At 39.4% G+C, this 19548-nt stretch overlaps 1 protein-coding gene across 1 annotated transcript in view; it reads left to right on the top strand.

The window, feature by feature from the left end:
• Positions 1–19548, top strand: part of LOC122814238 (dynein axonemal heavy chain 5-like) — a 3525594-nt gene that overhangs the window by 357125 nt on the left and 3148921 nt on the right. The window contains exon 14 of the mRNA XM_044086840.1: positions 7046–7146. Coding sequence (XP_043942775.1) covers positions 7046–7146 — 101 coding nt within the window. The remainder of the gene's footprint in view (positions 1–7045; positions 7147–19548) is intronic.

Genomic DNA, 19548 nt, shown 5'->3' on the forward strand with positions numbered 1-19548 from the left:
GTCTCCTGTCATATCTGTTTAAAAAGGAGTATCAGTTATAACATGAGATATGGGAGCAGCTTTTGTGTCAAATGATACTATGCTGATTTTTTTTTTTTTTTTTTTTTTTTTTTTATTTAATTTGAGACCATTTCCAGTACACCAAATATATACATATTCTAGCCCTTGTTGGAGTGGTTTATTATCAGTGCATGAGTGGACAAAAGTGCCCAGCTTGCAATTATCATCAAACGTGGTGAACAACCCTTCAGAGATATTGGCTTGGATGTCCAAAGAATAAATGCCAAACAGAAGACGGCTAAGCACTGGTCCCTGTCATACCCCACTAGGTACAATGTTACAATCAGAAAGGGTACTGGCAACTTTCACTACTTGCGGTCTCTTGAACAGCCAATTTATTTATTCTCTTGGCAATAAATTTGGTCCATCCCTAGGTGACCTAATGCATGACTATGAGCTACCTTCAGTGTTAGTATCCTATAAGGTTTTGGCACTAGTAACTGATGCAAAATGCCTTTCCTTTTTTACTTACTTCATACAAGAGACAATCTTTTAACTTAAGTTAAGGATAAGAAGTAATGTGGGCATTGTGTTCACTGTCCTTCACTATAATCCTGGTAATATTCTTTCCTCTCCTACTTAAAGTACCCTTTTCCCACTGTGCCTTTTTAAAGTTGAACTGGCATATCTTTAGGTCCATTAACTCAGGTTTACTTCCTTTAGTAATCTGTCATGCTGTGGGAGGTGTAGCTTCTCCCCCCCCAAAAAAATTCTGGTACTGCAGCTTCTTCTGTAGCTTACCCTACAAAGGGTAGTTGTAAAACAAAAACTTGCCTTCTACTTTACTCTCCCTGGTATTTGTATCGGCCTCTTGCGTGCTCTCTTTTCTTTTATGTTGCACTTTCTCTATTTTAGTAAAACATGGATAGTACCTTTTTTCACTTTTTTCCCTCTCTATGTTGCTCTGCTACTACAAAATGTATGCTAGCACAACATTTATCATCAGTTTCTCTTTTTTGGTCTATTGATTCTTACTTCCTAGAGTTTGCTTTCAATTGCATTCTCTACTTTACACCTCCAGAAGTAGGCTCAGAACTCTGCTTTCAACTGCTTAACTCATTTTTTTGGGTCTATATTATAACCACGAAACCTCACATATGCGAATACGGAAACGTCGGCACATATTGAGCAAACCACAAAAACACCGAACGTCCTGAACTTCAAAATTCAAAATATTGAATTGGCATAGTTGGCCAACCCCACTGCCCACTACATACTACCTACCCAAACAAAATAAATAATCGACATGCATACACTTAACAAAACCCTACTTTTAACCCTAAACTAAAGCTTACATATATTACTAGGTATACACTTACCTTAACCCGCACCCTAACCCTAAGGTCCGTAACTATTGCACACTTACCTTAAGGAGCTATACCGGAGAAGGGCCAACTATGACAATTCAACATTTCGAATTTCATGCTTCAGGACATTCAGTGTTTTCGCGTTTCGCTCAATATGTGTCAATGTTTCCATATTTGCGCAACTGCGGTTTCGCGGTTGTAATAGGTAACCCATTTTTTGCACTCCTTTGGTAGGCATACTAGAGTACTAAGCTAAGGGAAAAGTATTTGAAAGGAAACAGATAACTTCCATCTGTTCATTGTAACTTGTAATCACCTGAAAAATGCAGTCAGCAGATACACAGGTACCTAACTGAGTAACTTGTGACATTTAATGCATCACTAAAAACATAGATACTGGTGACAACTAAAGACCTCTTGACTTATACAGAATATCCATTTCTCTTACCTTCTGGAAAACCTGCAGGCCTAGTTAACATTTTTTTCATTTTTTTTATTTCAATATTTTCTACTCCATATAAAAATATAAGTTCCATACATTCTTAAATTCTGCCAGTGTTTCTGAGGCTACATGCTCAGGAAGGCTTTTCCGTTTATCCACTACCAGTTTTGTTAAAATAATTCCTCATGTCCCCCCATTAAGCTTTCTACCTTACATCTTCTGACTGTCTCCTTTTGTTCTCATGCATCTGTTTTACAAAAGATACTCATACTTGGCTTCACTGCATTCCTCTGACACACAGAAATGTTTTTCTTTGTATGTCTTTTATTGAAGACTAAACACCATTTTGTTAGTGTTGTCCATACTGCTTCTGTACTGCTCTACTGAAAAGGAAGTTCAAGAAATATATACAACACGTTAGATGGTCTTATATCTGCTGCATCTATAGAAAGATAATAACGTTTTGTTTTGCACTGTAACTTGCCAGTCCTCCTGCATTGTTTACTGTCTTGTCACACTACTTGCATATGTTTCAGTCGTCTGGACTTCTAAGCTCCATTGTAGTTATATTGCTATTCCTACTTACTGCCTGCTTATGTACTCCTTTCACAGGCCACTGCTTCCCTGATGTACTAGCCTGCACTGATTTGCATTGAAGTTAAGATACAAAATTTGAGAAATGTGTTCAAAGTTTGCCAAGACTGTTGTATTCCTTCAATGCCTTCTGATGTATAAACTATTGTTTTTATTTTTCTTCATCAGCTGAAAAACATTATTTTCTCACAGACCTTCTGCAGTAACACTTACACTGACAATTAAAAGTCTCTCTGGGATACTGAGCATCACAGTACCCTGCTGATAACTGTGCTATCGTCTGTGTAGACTCGATTTACCGTTATCATTTGTGCCCTGTATTCCAGAAAACACTTTATCCACATTATCAGCTTAAAACCTAGTCCAAGGTGGTTTAATTTACTTATTAACTTTTTATACGTGTACTCAAAAGGAATACTTATTTTTGTCAGTGTTAAAAAAAGACTATGCTCAAATGAATGAATTCTCATTTGCGTGAATCGCATATGACTGAATTTCATTTTATACAGTGTAGGTAAATAGCCGTGTGCAGGAGAATTAATGGCTGAATTTAAAAATGGTGGTTGCAAAGACATGCAAGGCTGTGTTATAGCAGCTGCTGTGAATATGCAAGTATTCATGGGTTATGATTAGAATAATGGTTGGGTAAGAGGATAGGTTCAGTGTTGTGCATGTTTTGTGTTGTGTGTGTTTTGTGTACTCGTCTTGCATAATGGTATTGTTAGGGGAAGGGGTTTAGTAATGTAGTGCATAGGACTGAGGTTGGGGCAGGAGTAGGGTTAAGTATTGGGTTACGGTTAGCATACATGAGTAAGATAGTGCGGTGATAAATGAAAAATTATGAGCCTATGAAATTATATGGAGTAGTATACACTGACTGGCCATTAACATTCAAAAACAAGCACGCTGATTGGTCAGCCCAACCAGTGTGCCCATTGTAAATCGAGAATATACCAATGGTAAAAGTCCGGCTGCTAAAGTATCATTGAGCGGCCAGAATTTTTTATCTACTGGTATGTGTAGATATGCATTAGTCTCCAGGAAAGAAAGTCTGAAACTTAAATGCATGTCATTATTTAGTGACTTCGTTCCTCATAAAATTTATGGTTTTCCGACAAACACTTTGGAACAAAGTCACTACATAATGACATGCATTTCAGTTTCAGACTTTCTTTCCTTCAGACAATGCAAATCCATTTTTGCATATGGGGTCGGTGTGACACTACAACAGTGACAACCATCTAGACCCAAGCTTTACACCATAACATCTTTCTCAAAAAATTAGAGGTGGAGAGGTACTTTCAAAAGCAGAGAAAATAGAAGAAAAATCAGGTACATCTGCAAAACTAAAGAAACATACCTGATTTTCCTTGTATTTTCTTTGTTTCTTATACCTGTAAACTGTTCGGAGGTTACAGCTTTCTTTTCTTGTCAAAAAAAAAAAGAAAAGTAAATAAGCAATGGAGATTTTCTTATCTCCATTACTTGCTTTACAAAGCACTGATGTACTGCATAAATATGTGAACAGAAGTCCTACATGCGTGCGCAGTACCGAAACAAAATAGCCAATCAGGAAATAATGTGGATGAACACCATGGTGCCATTATACAAAGACATTATTTAAGAAAAGTAGGTCATTTTTTCTTAAATAATGCCATTGTATAATAGCAATAACCAACTCCTGGGTGTGGTCTATTGAAGATTTACCCACAGTTGTCTTTGTTTAATCACTCGGGATTCACACTTGTGATTAAACCACACCAACTGGGGGTAAATCTTCAATATACCACACCTATGTCGTTGGTTATGGCTATAATATCACATCACCTAAGATGTCTCCTTCCAGAATATCACTGCATCATAGCCATTAAACTGTACTACTTCCATCCTATGTTCTTTTAGCTTCTTATCTGCTGATCTTCATCCTTACTAATCTCTTTTATTTTCAGTTTTCTTTTTTTTACTTTGTCACTTCATATCCGATTACTTTTATGTCTTTTGTATGACTCATGTCACCTTTTTAAAAGGCCTGTTACACAACAGGTCCTGATTCACACATAAGTTGTCTTATTTATAAAGATACAGACCTGTAGCCATGGAGCATGGTGCTTATTTATTCAGATCTCCAACCACTGCAAAGCTCCCTGGTGTTGCTTGGTAAACAATTCTTACTCCTTAACAATTTCCCTGCTCTCCCTTCCTTTTGTAGACTACAGGTAGAACTGAAGGTTCTGAACAAACGTAAACTGCTGCACTTGTGTCTCACTTAAAGAGCAAGCCTGAGCTTCCCCAAGATTTATGGAAGCTTAACTAGTATGCCATCATTTCGCACCACATTCCCCCTAACGAGCCTCAAAAAACACAAACGTAAAAAGTGCTCCTACTTGAACCTAAAACTTGTGTCACTTGAAGGAAATAAAAAACAAATAAAAGTGATGTTTTTCTTCCTGCTTAAATGTAGCAGTTCTAAAAACATAAAAAGAAACACACAAAGAAAAAAGTTTCCACGGCCACAAAATAAATATTCAGTCAGTCATCAAAATTCAGAGTCACCTGTATGAACTTTTAGATGATATGTGCACCCATGACAGATGCCACTGTATGAGTCTAAGGTACAGCTCACAGTTACAAAGCTTGTGACATATGATTTTATATTCCACTGATCTTCGTTTACAATCCATCCACTATTTCTGTTTGTGTTGACTTACAATAATAAGTACATCTGAGTAAGTATTGGATTACAATGTGTCCTACTTCATATATTCTGTTAGAGCTGTATGCATTGCATGTTAGTAATATCATTTTTGTGTCTCTAGCTTAGAATAAATAACCTGTAAGACTGATTTGGTAATGCACATGTAAATACCTGCACATACTTGCAGTCTACCTTTTATATCACAGTGTTATAACTGTTTGTACTGTTTATGCAATCAAATTTTAATTTTATAATACTTGTTCAGGCGCCAGTAAGTGGGCTAGTATTTAAACAAAACCTGTAACGTTTTCCTAGGTCTATATGCTGCTGGCATTCCCTGAAATGCTATTGCATTGCTCTCAGAAGCTTTGCTTGATAATCTTAACAAACTGATACATTTCTCCCTGGACCTCCAGTGAAAATGGCTCCAACCCTAATGCAACCCAGTCAACAATACATAACTAAATAATAAATTATGAGTAAAACAAACAAAATAAACTTACAAAAGATGAAAACAAATACTTGTATGGTTATCTGCTGAGTTAATATAGTGAAAATTATTATTTCCAGACCCTGATTACAGCCTCTGAGGGCATGGGAGCTGAGAATCCTAACCAAGAAGGGATTGGTATGTGAGGCTGATATTTCATCACTTAGAAAGCTGGCGGAGTCCCATCACAGAAATTCAACCTAGCAGATGGCTTGGTGTTACAATGCTGTTACAAAGATATTCAGGGAGATTTATCTTCCTTTTAGGAAACATGCATTTCTTCTACCTGGAGCACTGACATATGAAATAAGAGAGCGGGTAAGTGCAGCAGGACATAATACAAATACCTGAGCTGGAAGGATGATGGCCTGATGCAACCCGTGTATTATCCCTTCCCCCAAACCTTTCAACCAGTATAGGTGAGGACTCTAGCAAGGCAAATCCTACCTGGAATGGGGATACACACCATCATGGTATGAAGTGACTCAGAAGGGAGGAGGTGCTTAATAGTCAAGGCTGATGAAAGCCCAGGGAATTATAATTTTCTGGGAATATTCCTTTTATTGCTCTACCTTCACATGAAATCCTATTATTCCAGTTTAAAAAAATGTAAACAATATGTATGCAGAACTATAGAATCTTTAAAAATTGCATCACAGTTGTTTATGAGAGCCAGCTATCAGGACATCTTAACTCTTTGTGATCTGTTCAAGTATCTTTATTCTGCATCACAAGTATATAATGATGTAATACATAAGAGAAATATATTTCCATTAATAACACAATTTTTAAAATGGAATTCTGAAATAAGTAAATGTAACTGGTTGAAAATATATCATGTGACCATGTCCTTAACTCTCTATAAGGGTGCAGTTATCTTGAAACTACACTCTTCTGCATAGGTAGATTAATCCTCCTTTTATGTTCCAGTGATTTAGAGTAACCAGTCAGCTAATCATCATGTCTTTTGGAGGGCAGAGGTAAATAGGGTACTTAGAATAAGCCTACATGAATGCAGGAAATAAATGCAAAAAGAACATTGGCAGTAACTGGGAACAGGATTCAGGCCTCAACCATGAAGCTGTAAAGTAACTATTGTATGGCAATATCCTTTAGATAATTCCCCTTGGGCAATGACAAATAGTTCCCCAAGTTCACTACCAAGTAGATATTTTCATTTTAGCCACAGATAAAATGTGAGGAGATGCCTAGTACATGTAAACTGAAATCCGAAATTCTAATTTCATTGTTCTTTCCTTACAACAGTGTATAATTTCCATGTCTTAGTAGTACTTTCTTTCTGTTTGTACTTTCATAATCAAAGATACATGATCCTGAAATTATTAATGTTCTTTTTTATATTTATTTGACAAAATGAAGATGAAAATTACTCTAGTCATTTTGTCCCAATTAACTGTTGATCATTAAGGCTAGATTTTTTTTTTCATTTTGTTTAGATCCTGTTAGAAGTGATGGGAGTGTACATCAAACAGAATCCTACCAACTAGGACTGAACTCAGGACACTTACAAACTCTGATAGAAGAAGATGAAATTCAGGTAAAGAAGTTGTTTCATTTAATTGTTTCTCTTTTTTTTTTCTCAGTCGTCTTATCAATCATTCACCTCACCCAGTTTTTTAAACATTTTTATACATGTCACACTGAATCAACAAATTTATTTAATGGATCAGAAGGCAATGTACTATACAACTCGAGTTTTTAGCCTAAGCAACTATGCTGTTCTGCAGAAATTATTAGTTTTCTTTTTCTTTTGATGATTACATTTGTTAGTATGTAGTTACATTACCATGGCTTAGTCAGCCAGGTGATTATGGCTCCAAGTTGTAGAGTATACTCACATCTGTTAATCCCTCTTATTTTGTAATTGTTAACCTCTACTGTGTGCAAAAAGTTGCTTAAGAATCATCTCACCCCCATTTCTAGGCTAGGGAAGCAATTTCTCATTTTATTTATTTATGTTTGTTTATTCATTCAGGTTGGCAAAGAAGAAGTGGGATTGTCAGAGAGATGAAAAAGTAGACAGGAGTATAAGGAGATGAGGTGTATGGCAAAGAGAGAGGTGGCAAAGGCTAAGGATAAGGTGTATGAAGAGTTGTATGATAGGTTGGACACTAAGGAGGCAGAAAAGGACCTGTACCGATTGGCTAGACAGAGGGACCGAGCTAGGAAAGATGTGCAGCAGGTAAAGGTGATAAAGGATAATGAGGGAAACATACTCACAAGTGAAGAGAGTGTGTTGAGCAGATGGAAAGAGTACTTTGAGGGGTTGATGAATGAAGAGAATGAGAGGGAGAGAGAAGGTTGGATGATGTAGGGATAGTGAATCAGGAAGTGCAATGGATTAGCAAGGCGGAAGTAAGGATAGCTGTGAAGAAGATGAAGAATGGAAAGGCTGTTGGTCCAGATGACATACCTGTGGAAGCATGGAGGTGTTTAGGTGAAATGGCAGTGGAGTTTTTAACCAGATTGTTTAATGACATTTTGGAAAGTGAGAGGATGCCTGAGAAATGGAGAAAAAGTGTTTGATACAGATTTTTAAGAATAAGGGTGATGTGCAGAGCTGTAGTAACTACAGAGGGATTAAATTGATCAGTCACAGCATGAAGTTATGAGAAAGAATAGTGGAAGCTAGGTTAAGAAGGGAGGTGATGATTAGTGATCAGCAGTATGGTTTCATGCCAGGAAAGAGCACTACAGATGCAATGTTTGCTCTGAGAGTGTTAATGGAGAAGTACAGAGAAGGTCAGAAGGAGTTGCATTGTATTTTTGTAGACTTAGAGAAAGCATATGACAGGGTGCCTAGAGAGGAGTTGTGGTATTGTATGAGGAAGTCGGGAGTGTCAGAGAAATATGTAAGAGTGGTACAGGATGTGTACAAGCGTAGTGTGACAGTGGTGAGGTCTGCGGTGGGAGTGACGGATGCATTTAAGGTGGAGGTGGGATTACATCAAGGATCAGCTCTGAGCCCTTTTTTATTTGCAATGGTGATGGACAGGTTGACAGACGAGATCAGACAGGAGTTCCCCTGGAATATGATGTTTGCAGATGATATTGTGATCTGTAGTGAGAGTAGGGAACAGGTGGAGGAGACCCTGGAGAGATGGAGATATGCTCTAGAGAAGAGGAATGAAGGTCAGCAGCACTAAGACAGAATATATGTGTGTGAATGAGAGGGAAGACAGAGGAATGGTGAGGATGCAGGGAGTAGAGGTGGCGAAGGTGGATGAGTTTAAATACTTGGGATCAATAGTTCAGAGTAATGGTGTGTGTGGAAGAGAGGTGAAGAAGAAAGTACAGGCAGGATGGAGTAGGTGGAGAAGAGTGTCAGGAGTGATTTGTGACAGAGTACCAGTAAGAGTTGGAGACAGTGGCATTGACAAAAAAGCAGGAGTTAGAGCTGGATGTGGCAGAGTTAAAGATGTTAAGATTTGCACTGGGTGTGATGAGGGTGGACAGGATTAGGAATAAGTATATTAGAGGGTCAGCCCAGGTTGGAAGGTTTGGAGACAAAGCCAGAGAGGCAAGATTATGTTGGTTTGGACATGTGCTGAGGAGGGATGCTGAGTATATTGGGAAAAAGATGCTAAGGATGAAGCTACCAGGTAACAGGAAAAGAGGAAGGCCTAAGATAAGGTTTATGGATATGGTGAGAGAAGACATGCAGGTGGTTAGTGTGACAGAGCAAGATGCAGAGGACAGGAAGAAATGGAAACAGATGATCCGCTGTGGCAACCACTAACAGGAACAGCTGAAAGATGATGATGATGATGTTTGTTTATTCATTTATCTGCATTTGCATTAGTTAACTGGGGTAGAGCACTGATCCAGGTGGATCTTTTTCAGACTCAGCCCAGGAGTCCACCTGGTTAAGTGATTTGTTAAGATACATACATTATGCAAATGGAGACTGAGGGAACCAAACCTTGGGATACAGAAAACAGCTTAATAACAACTCACAATCTTGATTCTCTCCTAGTCTTTCATTTCTCTGTAGGACACTAATGAACCAGTCAATATCCAAGAAGCAAAGTTACGTAACAGCCATTAAACCTAGCAAGCCCTCTCTCAAAAAGTTTTCAACATCCAGTAGTTTTTTAAATCTACAGATTAAAAGTACTAGTAATTACTGAAATACTACTTTGAAATGTTAATATTTTTATGTGTGAAGCATCCATGATATTAGTGAGCACAAGTATGAAGGGTCAAGTGTAATGTCCCACTATATTTTCTTAGCTCACATGAGCTTGGCAAGTATAGCTCGTATTACATAATATCAAGGACCCGCAGTCTTAGATCACAGGTCCTTGAGCTCATGAACCATATAAGTTAATAAATCACATATTTTTGATAGGGGGCATGTACCCCACACCCCTTTACATTTTTACACTTATTCTAAATTACTCCAACTGACAGGTAGCATAGTACCTGTCTTGCTCTTCCTGTGAGAGTCAATGAGCTCATGAACCATATAAGTTAATAAATCACATATTTTTGATAGGGGGCATGTACCCCACACCTCTTTACATTTTTACACTTATTCTAAATTACTCCGACTGACAGGTAGCATAGTACCTGTCTTGCTCTTCCTGTGAGAGTCAATGAGAACAGATGGTGCATTAAGCATACATAAGCAAACAATAGCATATAACATATGTGTACTTCTCAAAATTTAGGTAAGCAATTAAAAATGCAAGCTTGTATGCTTGGGCAACTGTGATACAAACACAGATGATTCAAGTAACTGAGAGTAAACAGAATTACATCAAGGATATCCATTTCTGAGTGTTCTGTGGTTATGAGGCAGTATAAGTTCTTCATTTCAACTGGACATCTCACAATACCAAAATATCCATGAAGTATAAAGCCTAGGAAATTGACTCATCTCTGCTTACATCTGATAAAGATAAATGCATAGTTGCTCTGATAAGATATACTTTAAGACATGCACAGTGGAAGTGAGCATATGTGGGAATAGAGAAACCCATCTTTGTTATACATCTGTACACACACACACACACACACACACACACACACACACACACACACACTCACACACACATACACACACACACACACACACACACACACACATACACACGTGCACTCACATGTATACACACACAAAATACCTACACATTGGACCAGTTACACCTGCTTTATCACACTGTTTATATGAGGTCTACCATCAGGATATATTACACTACTAAAATACATAAAAAATGAACTGGCATGGATCTCAGTGATAAATAAAGTAAGGCATATTTTCCAGTCACTCACATTTAAAATTATTTAAGTTGATAAAAATGTAACATTTATGTAAGTAAATATTTACAAATGATGATGTAGCATTTTGTTTAAATTATATTAAGATTATTGAAGTTGGCAACTGATTATATAGGGGTATAATCCATAATATCCATAATATCCAAACTGCTGGACATACTGCTAACTACATGAACCCTGGGACTATTAAGAAATATGAAGTCACATGCAGTGTTGAAGTAAAAGCTCTTGGCACATCTACAGACATAGCATGTAAAATGCTACTGTTTTAACTCAAGAAAATTGGTAGTAAATTGAATATTTTTTTTTAATCTGGAAGAAGTAGAGGAATTTCATTTCAGCAAACTTGGTAAGCAGCCTAATTACATTTATTGGCTTTTCAGCAAAAGTACTGGCAAGATACATGTTCTTGGATATGCACTTGATGGGCATAGAAAACAAAAATGATCAGTTGGCCATGAAGTGGTTGCCTTTCAGGATAATGCTCAAAATGGAGACGGAGAGTGACTGAGATACCTGAAAGAGAAGGGGAAACTCTGGTGTAAATAACTTGCAAGAGAACTGGCATTTTTGCTGGAAACTACCATTATTGAGAAAGCATGCCAGTTCCTCAGACAGTATCAAATATCCCATGTGGCATTCATGTATTCCATCAGTTCATTCTGAATCCTGTTTATGAGGGAGTACATGTTATTTCAGCATTAGCTGCCAGGGAAAAAATGTAATGTTAAAGGTAGAAAAGTTTTCTTTGACCATAATTATTCTCAGCAAAATATTGACCTACAGGCATGATCTTCAGAAGCAATGATTGAATGCTGACAGATGAGAGTTAATTTAAATTAATGATTACCCACCATGTTACTTCTTTGTGTGGCTCAAAGTGATCCCTTTTAACTATAGTTTTGCTTACTGGAACAGCCGGTATCTATTTGCAGTCTATTAGAGTGTTTGTTGCAGTGCACAGTACTACAGTACTGTGATGCTTAACATTGTGCATGGTCCTCTGTGGTCCCACAGTTTGGGAGAGTAGCACTTCTGAGATGTCAGGGCATTTTCTGTAGGTTTACATTCTGACTATGTTGAGGCACTGAGACGCTAGGTTTTTTTTCTGTAGGTTTACATTCTGACTATATTGAGGCATTGTGCTGTCTGGACATTGTGGCGCTCTGTAATTCCAGAGGCAATTCATTTGTCTGTTTGTCTGCCTTTTGTAATCTGGAGTCATGAGATAATGTTTATTGATGTCTCCCATTGATTCTGCTGTTATATCATAGACCCTTTGGAGTATACACTGTGGTTGTTTTCTGGGACAGTGGTGATATAAGATTTTAACTTTGTACTGACAATGGATACTTTTGGTTTGATTTCCAGTCCTTCTGAGTTTGCAGCATTTGGTACACTTTTTTTTTTCTTTGGATTTCTAACCTTGGACACTGCTTGAATTACCTTTAATAGTTTCAATTAATTAGTGGTGGCCTCATTCTGATCCACCATTACTATTGATTTATTCTGCCATTTGTTTTTTTTTTTTTTTGCTTATTTTACAACTTTGTACTCAAAACTCTAACTTTAAAGTAATCTTTCTGATTCTTAATATGCTTATTTAAGTCATTATGTAATTTTCATTTATTACTTAACATTGATTTGTATTTAAATGTTTAGAAAATAAAAAATATATACCCCAGGATTCAATAAGCTAAAACGTCCATGCAGGAATAGTGTAGCTATTCCTGCACGCAATATGGCCGCTGAGTGATCCAGTAAACAAGCCTAGGGACGTGCACAAGCCTGCTAACACTATTCTGCCACAGACATGACTGGATTATGCTAATGACCTCATTTGCTGGTGAAAACCATGTAAATGAGGTCAATGAGCGATCCAATAAGCAGGCAGGCATCCTTGGCAGAATAGTGTATTATGCAGAACATTTCTGCAAAAATCAAAATGGAGGCATGACAGCTCAAACTAAATCATGTATTATAATCCTTAGGCATTCCAATGGCCAAATATATGGTCATTGGCATGGAAAAGTGTCAAAATAATAAAAATCAAAGTTTATTTTTTGACCGATCTCGGCCGTTTAAGCATACAGCAGTGGCATGCAAATGGAATTGTGCCAAAATAAAAAAAAATGGGATAAGTCAATTTTAAGTGAAATCTGCATTTTGCCATTATAGTTTATGGCATTCAGAATCGAAACAACAGCAGGGAACAGTGGTTGCTAAGGGGAAAGGTTCTGTTGAGTGTTGTAACTAGGGACTAAGGCAGTGGCTATACTAATGAGGGAAATTTACTGAATCACAAAATGACAAGTGCCAAACTGCACCTAACCTTGTAGGAGCTATAAGACAGCGGTGTAAGCAGGAGAAGCAGCTGACATGAAAAGGGGGTTTGTCATGCTTGGTGTAAGCACATTGGAGCTCCATGGCTCACATCTGAGCTTAGCTAAGCCAGCTAAGCAAGGGTGTGTGTCTGAGACTGTACTGACTTATTCCATGAAATGAAAAGCGTGTTCATGTCCAGAGGAGGGTCATTTCTCATTGTTTACCTTAGCTAAATGGGTTTGTGCAGTGCACACTGAGTCTAAACCCCCCCCCCGGAAATAGTAGGATTGTTTACATTTGGGCACCGGGTTTGCGCAGCACGCCTTGGGGCTTAAAACTCTGCACACATGTGGGGGAATTTTAACCAAAAAAATGTTAGGGGCTGCCATTGCTTTGATCCATCAGTATGTGCTGTAGGCTAAGGGCTGTGAGGAGGATAATGCTGACAACCACCATAGACCGAGGAGGAGGAGAAGAGTATTCAGAACCAGGGTAACTTACCAGGGGCTACATGATCTGGAGATAATACAGCACTACCAGGTGGACAGAGACATACTTCAGCAAATCATCGAGCTGTGCCGGACTCAACTCAGACTCAGAGCCAACAGAGAGGAACCCATCCCAGTGGATACCAAGGTATGTGTAGTCTTAAGAATACTAGCTACAGGTACTTTCCAAAGACCTACTGGGGATATCATGGAGGTTTAACAGGCATCTGCATCCAGGGTACTCCACCAGTTCCTGGATGCCATCCTACCACATGCCAGTGAGTACATTTACTTCCCTAACACCTGTGAGGAGAGGACCAGCAATATGCATCTCTTCCACTGTGTAGCAGAATACCCGGAGGTACTGGGTGCGATAGACACCACACACATCCACATCTTTCTGATTCTTAATATGCTTATTTAAGTCATTATGTAATCTTCATTTATTACTTAACATTGATTTGTATTTAAATGTTTAGAAAATAAAAAATATATACCCCGGGATTCAATAAGCTAAAACGTCCATGCAGGAATAGTGTAGCTACCGGTGAACAGGGTAGGGTCTACATAAACCACAAGGGCTTCCCCTCAAACTTCCAGGTCATGTGCAATGCCCAGGGCATTATCATGAATGTGTGTGCTGGCAGCCCTGGAAGCTATCACAACTTCCACATCTGGCATTTGTCACAGCTGTACCAGGCATTTGCCAGTGGGGACATCCCGTATGGCCATCTGGTGGGGGATGCTAGCTATGCACTGGAGCCGTGGATGATGACACCCATCAGAAATGCACACACACACACTCAAGAACACCATAATGAGGCACACGCACAAACTAGGATCATTATAGAGTATGTGTTTGGGATGCTCAAGTCATGGTTCTGCTGCCTTGACATATCTGGTGGAGCCTTGTAGTTCTCTCCAGCCACATATGCACACATGTTCATAGTATGTGCTATACTACACAATATGATCCTGTGGAAACAGCTGCAGCAGGAACAGCACGGGGAAGGGCTACACAGCACCGCACCATTGCCAAGGTCCCCACAGGCACAGAGGGAGTCAGAGGAAGAAGCCCCTGAGCCTGCTCCTGTAGGCAGATGGAGGTGTGCCCAGTATGCCCAGGCCTTGGCAAAGAGGCAACACATAGCACACACACTGACACTGTAGCAACCCATGGACTGACACCTCTCTCTGACTCGCATACACAGTAAAATGGATGACACACACATCACATTACCTGTAACTTACCATGTATAGGCAGTGTACTGTATGCATCCAACATAGGCAGCCCTCAAGCACCATCCTCACAATTGCCGGAGGTACAAGATAAGTCAGTCTTCTTAACAATAAATGAATGGATTAGTATGTTTTGTTAGCATATCTATGGTAATGCTGCATGCATACAAGGGAATTGGGTGGCCTACTGGGATAGCAGCAGACAACAGACAGCTATGTGGGACACCATGAATTGTCTGCACAATACTGGCTTCCCCACACTATGCAGTATCATTTAAGGTGACAAATACCACTGCAGTATATGTGGGGGAGCCAACTAAGGGGGGTGGGTCATAGGTCACATGGATGGATGTCACTGTGGGGATCCCATACTCACCCTCAGACTCACACAGCAAGTCAGCCATAGAAAACCATAAAGGAATGTCTGGCAAAGGTCCACAAATGGGGACAATGATGGAACACCCCCCTACAGACATACACAGTGATATCACAGAAGGCCTTGCATTTGCAGTAAGGCTCTGAAGGGTAAGAAGTCTGAAACTCAATTGTATGGAATTATAATCTAACCTGTGTTCTCTAGTGATATGCCTCTATTCTCCAAGACAGGGCACAATACTATGCTAAATGGAACCAAAACGTATATCCAATATCAACACAGTCTGTGCAAATTTGTACTGTTGACAGGTGTGCCCCCCCCCCCACACTCATATTCCCATAGAAATGCGGTAACATGTAAGTTTGTAGGGTAATAGCAGCGAGCACACATTGCCTGGGCTATCTCAATCAACATGATAATTTGTTGCATGCCCAAAATATGCAGGGGTCAATGAGCTATGCATATGTGTGGGAAATACTGTCAGGATGTGGCCAGCAACTTCTCATGGCTGTTGTGTCCTAGTGGCGTAGGTACAGTACTATGGTAGACAGGGCCATGTTCCAAGAAATGCAGTGCCAACTATTTTCTATGTCAGCTACACCAACAGTGGGAGTTGTACATGCTGTACAGATGTCAATATCCATTACTGCTGGGCAGCTGGACAGGTCATGTACAGGGGACCACACATATGAACAGTACACACGTCGAAGTAACCTACACAGTGCCTACCATACCTCCCAAGTGTACAGACCTTTTGCAGAATGTACAGAGGTTTGCATCATATTTGTGGTGTCTTTATTCCAAAATAGTGGTTGTCTGGCAAATCACTGGCAAACCACAAAAGACTAAAGTCAGAAAATAATGATGGATTGTAGTGTCTCAGACCTCATACCCTATAGAAAACTGCATGCTAATGCAAAATCTGTTATTGTATCACCCGTCCAGGTTTGTAAGGCCAATAGTTACAATGGTCTGTATATTTAGGCCTTTGTCACCCAATTACTCATGGCTTTGTCCAGATGTCTGACTCACATATGTAGAGAAGTATGGTGCCTAGTAGCACAGCAGTGCATTCTGTCACTTAACATTGTCACCCCAGGGGGTTCCACTGCCTGGCAGCCTGGGAACATATGAGTGACAGAATATGCTGCCTTGCTACTTATGGCCTGCATCAGTCTCACATGGCCTAGAGGCCTCTGGCAAAGGCCCATGCCTCACCCATAGTGCCTTTGTAGGGAATGTCATGGGGTCCATACTACCAACATAACACAGTCAACAAAATGCAAATGTAAGGCAATGCTGCTAAATGCTAGTAGCATACCTCTCAACCTCATAGAGGAAGAAATCTGGACAAAGCCATACATAATGGTGGGATAAAGGCCCAACTATAGGGACAAATTTGAAATATTTCTCTCATAATGTTAGAAAGTTGATAAAATAACAGAGGGGGTGTGTAGTAGCATGGATGACGTGAAGGGTGTGAAGTCTGAAACTCTAATGTTCTGTCATTATTCCCTGACTGCAACCCTGAGTGATTTGCAACAAATGTGCTAGAAAACCACAATGTTAAGGGAAACTGACCAGATATATGAGGCTTGAATCTGGATAATCTGTGAGAATCTGTACAGCTCTACAAGTAGCCAGGATATGACCTTTCAGATAAGAATACTGCACAACCAGGAGATCCACAGCCAGTATATCACCAAGGTGCTAGACCTTTTACACAGCTTCATCAGTCAATTGGCTGTAGCCACACCTCCCAACTATCCGGATTGTGCAAGAATGTCTAGCCTTTACCTCATGCTATAGATCTGTGCATCATCCATCTGGTATTTCTCTGGTAAATAACTATGATGATCCAATTATATCTGTCAGTAGGTAATGACACAATGCAGTACAGTGTCAAATATTACACGTCTGAAAGTCTGCTAAAACAAACCCTGTAACTCAAGCAGTTCATACATTGATAAGACCAATAGTTACAGTACCCCCCACTATGTTTAGCCCATTGTTTCCCCATATTGGCAGCCTATCTTCAGATATATTGCACAAACAGTTTGCAAGGTATGGCTGTAGCACACAACACCCCAGACTGGAGTACAACTATCCCTGGAATGGATTCACACACTTACTATAGAAAGTCATACTGAGCATGCTCAGTGAAGCCCATGTCTGAAACCACATCGGACTATATATATCTCTGTATTGTGCAAATGTCTTTGCATACACACAGATATGTAATCCTAACTGTCTCCCCTCACACCCATCAGACAGGATTACCCACAGCCAGCTGTAGGTGGCATATATGTGGTATATCTGCATCTGTTGAGTGTGATACACACATATATATATGGGCAACATATTACAATATGCCAAGCATACACACACACATAGACATGGGGAAGAGAGGGACAAACAGTGACAGAGTGAGACACACAGGGAGAGACACACAGAGAATGAGTCATACACAAGGATACCCTCAAGGGCATAGAGTGATGTCCTGCTGCAGACAGTTGCATACCAGTTGTAACCACTGGCATGTTTTTCCCAACTTATTCAAGAACCACTAGGGTCAATAAAATAACCCATAAACAATCTATTTTAGACTGGACACTAGTCAACTGTCCCAAACAAAACTACCAGGCAGGTTGCCTACCAGATGGTCTTAGTAACCATCTCCCCACTCTCCTTCTACGTAAATGTACCAACGTAGCCAAGCCCATCATTTTTAGACAAGTAAGAGATGATCACAAGCTAAATATACAGGAACTTAACAATATTCTAAAACATAGTAACTAGAAGCCATTACTAACTCTAGGCTTAGACCAAGCCATTAACTACTTTAACAGTACTCTTACCAGTGTCCTTAATACAGTCGCATGCATCAGGAAAATCAGAACCAAAGCAAACTATGCACCATGGCTAAGTAGGGATACTAGAGCCCTGCTAAAGTCTAGAGACAAGGCTTGGAAAATCTGGAAGAGGGATAATACTAGTCTAGCCAAACAAAACTACCAACACCTCAGAAACCTGGCCAAGAGACAAACCAAATTTGATAAACAGAATTATTTCCTTGGTATCCAAAATAAACATTCAAAAGATGCCCAGAAGTTTTGGCATGCTATTAACTCTCTACTTAAACTAGGCAAAACTAGCACTCCCCCTCCCAACTCTACACATAATACTAAGGACATAGCCTCAAAATTTAATCACCACTTCACTGAATCTGTCTTAACTTTGTCTTCTCAACTAACCAAAAATAACCCTACATACAGCCCAACCAAAATGCCCTGACAACATCCCCTTCTTTACTCTCTTACCTGTCCCTACCTCCACAATTAAAAAACTCCTCCTAAAACTGAAACCTACCACCCTTGCTGCTGAAAATTTACCAGCCAACTTCCTAAAAATAGCTGCTGAATCCTTATGTTACCCTGTTTCTATTCTCATCAACCACTCAATACAAGAAGCATATATCCCACAACTTTGAAAGGTATCATACATTATTCTACTTCATAAGGTGGAAATTCTTACGAATATTCAAATTATCACCCCATTGCCATTCTAGCTTCCTTATCTAAACTACTCGAGAAATGTATACACTCTCAAGTTATGCATTTCCTAAACTTGCACAATCTCCTCTCCCCCACACAACACGGCTTCCGGCAATGCCATAGCACAACAACTGCTCTGCTCTCCTTTACTAATCTAGTCAACCAGTACAGAAATAACAACCACTTTGTATCTGCTATATTCTTAGACCTCTCCAAGGCATTTGACATGGTCTCACATTCCATATTACTAGACACCTTAGCTTCCCTATCCTTTGCCCCTTCCACTATAGCCTGGTTTAAAAGCTGTCAGACAGGCAGCAATCTGTCCAATGGCAAGGTGCGTTATTCCCTCTACTTCCAACTACCATAGGTGTACCACAAGGCTCAATATTAGCTCCACTTCTTTTCTCTATATTTACTAACAATCTCCATACCACCACACAGCAGGCTTCACTTATATAGTACACAGCTAATTCAACTCTTATCTGTGCTGCTCCATCACTAGCCACCCTCCAACAACTCACCCAAGAATCATTTAGCTCTGTGGAATGTTGGATTACTAAGATCCAACTAATCTTAAACCCTAACAAAACTAAACTGCTACTCTTCACCCCCAACAAAATCATGTCCACCCCTCTGTCCTTCAATATCTCCTCCAATAATGGTACTATCAT

The sequence above is a fragment of the Protopterus annectens genome, chromosome 1.part1 (genome assembly GCF_019279795.1).
Source record: "Protopterus annectens isolate FY-2018-M chromosome 1.part1, PAN1.0, whole genome shotgun sequence".
NCBI classification, from domain to species: domain Eukaryota; kingdom Metazoa; phylum Chordata; order Ceratodontiformes; family Protopteridae; genus Protopterus; species Protopterus annectens.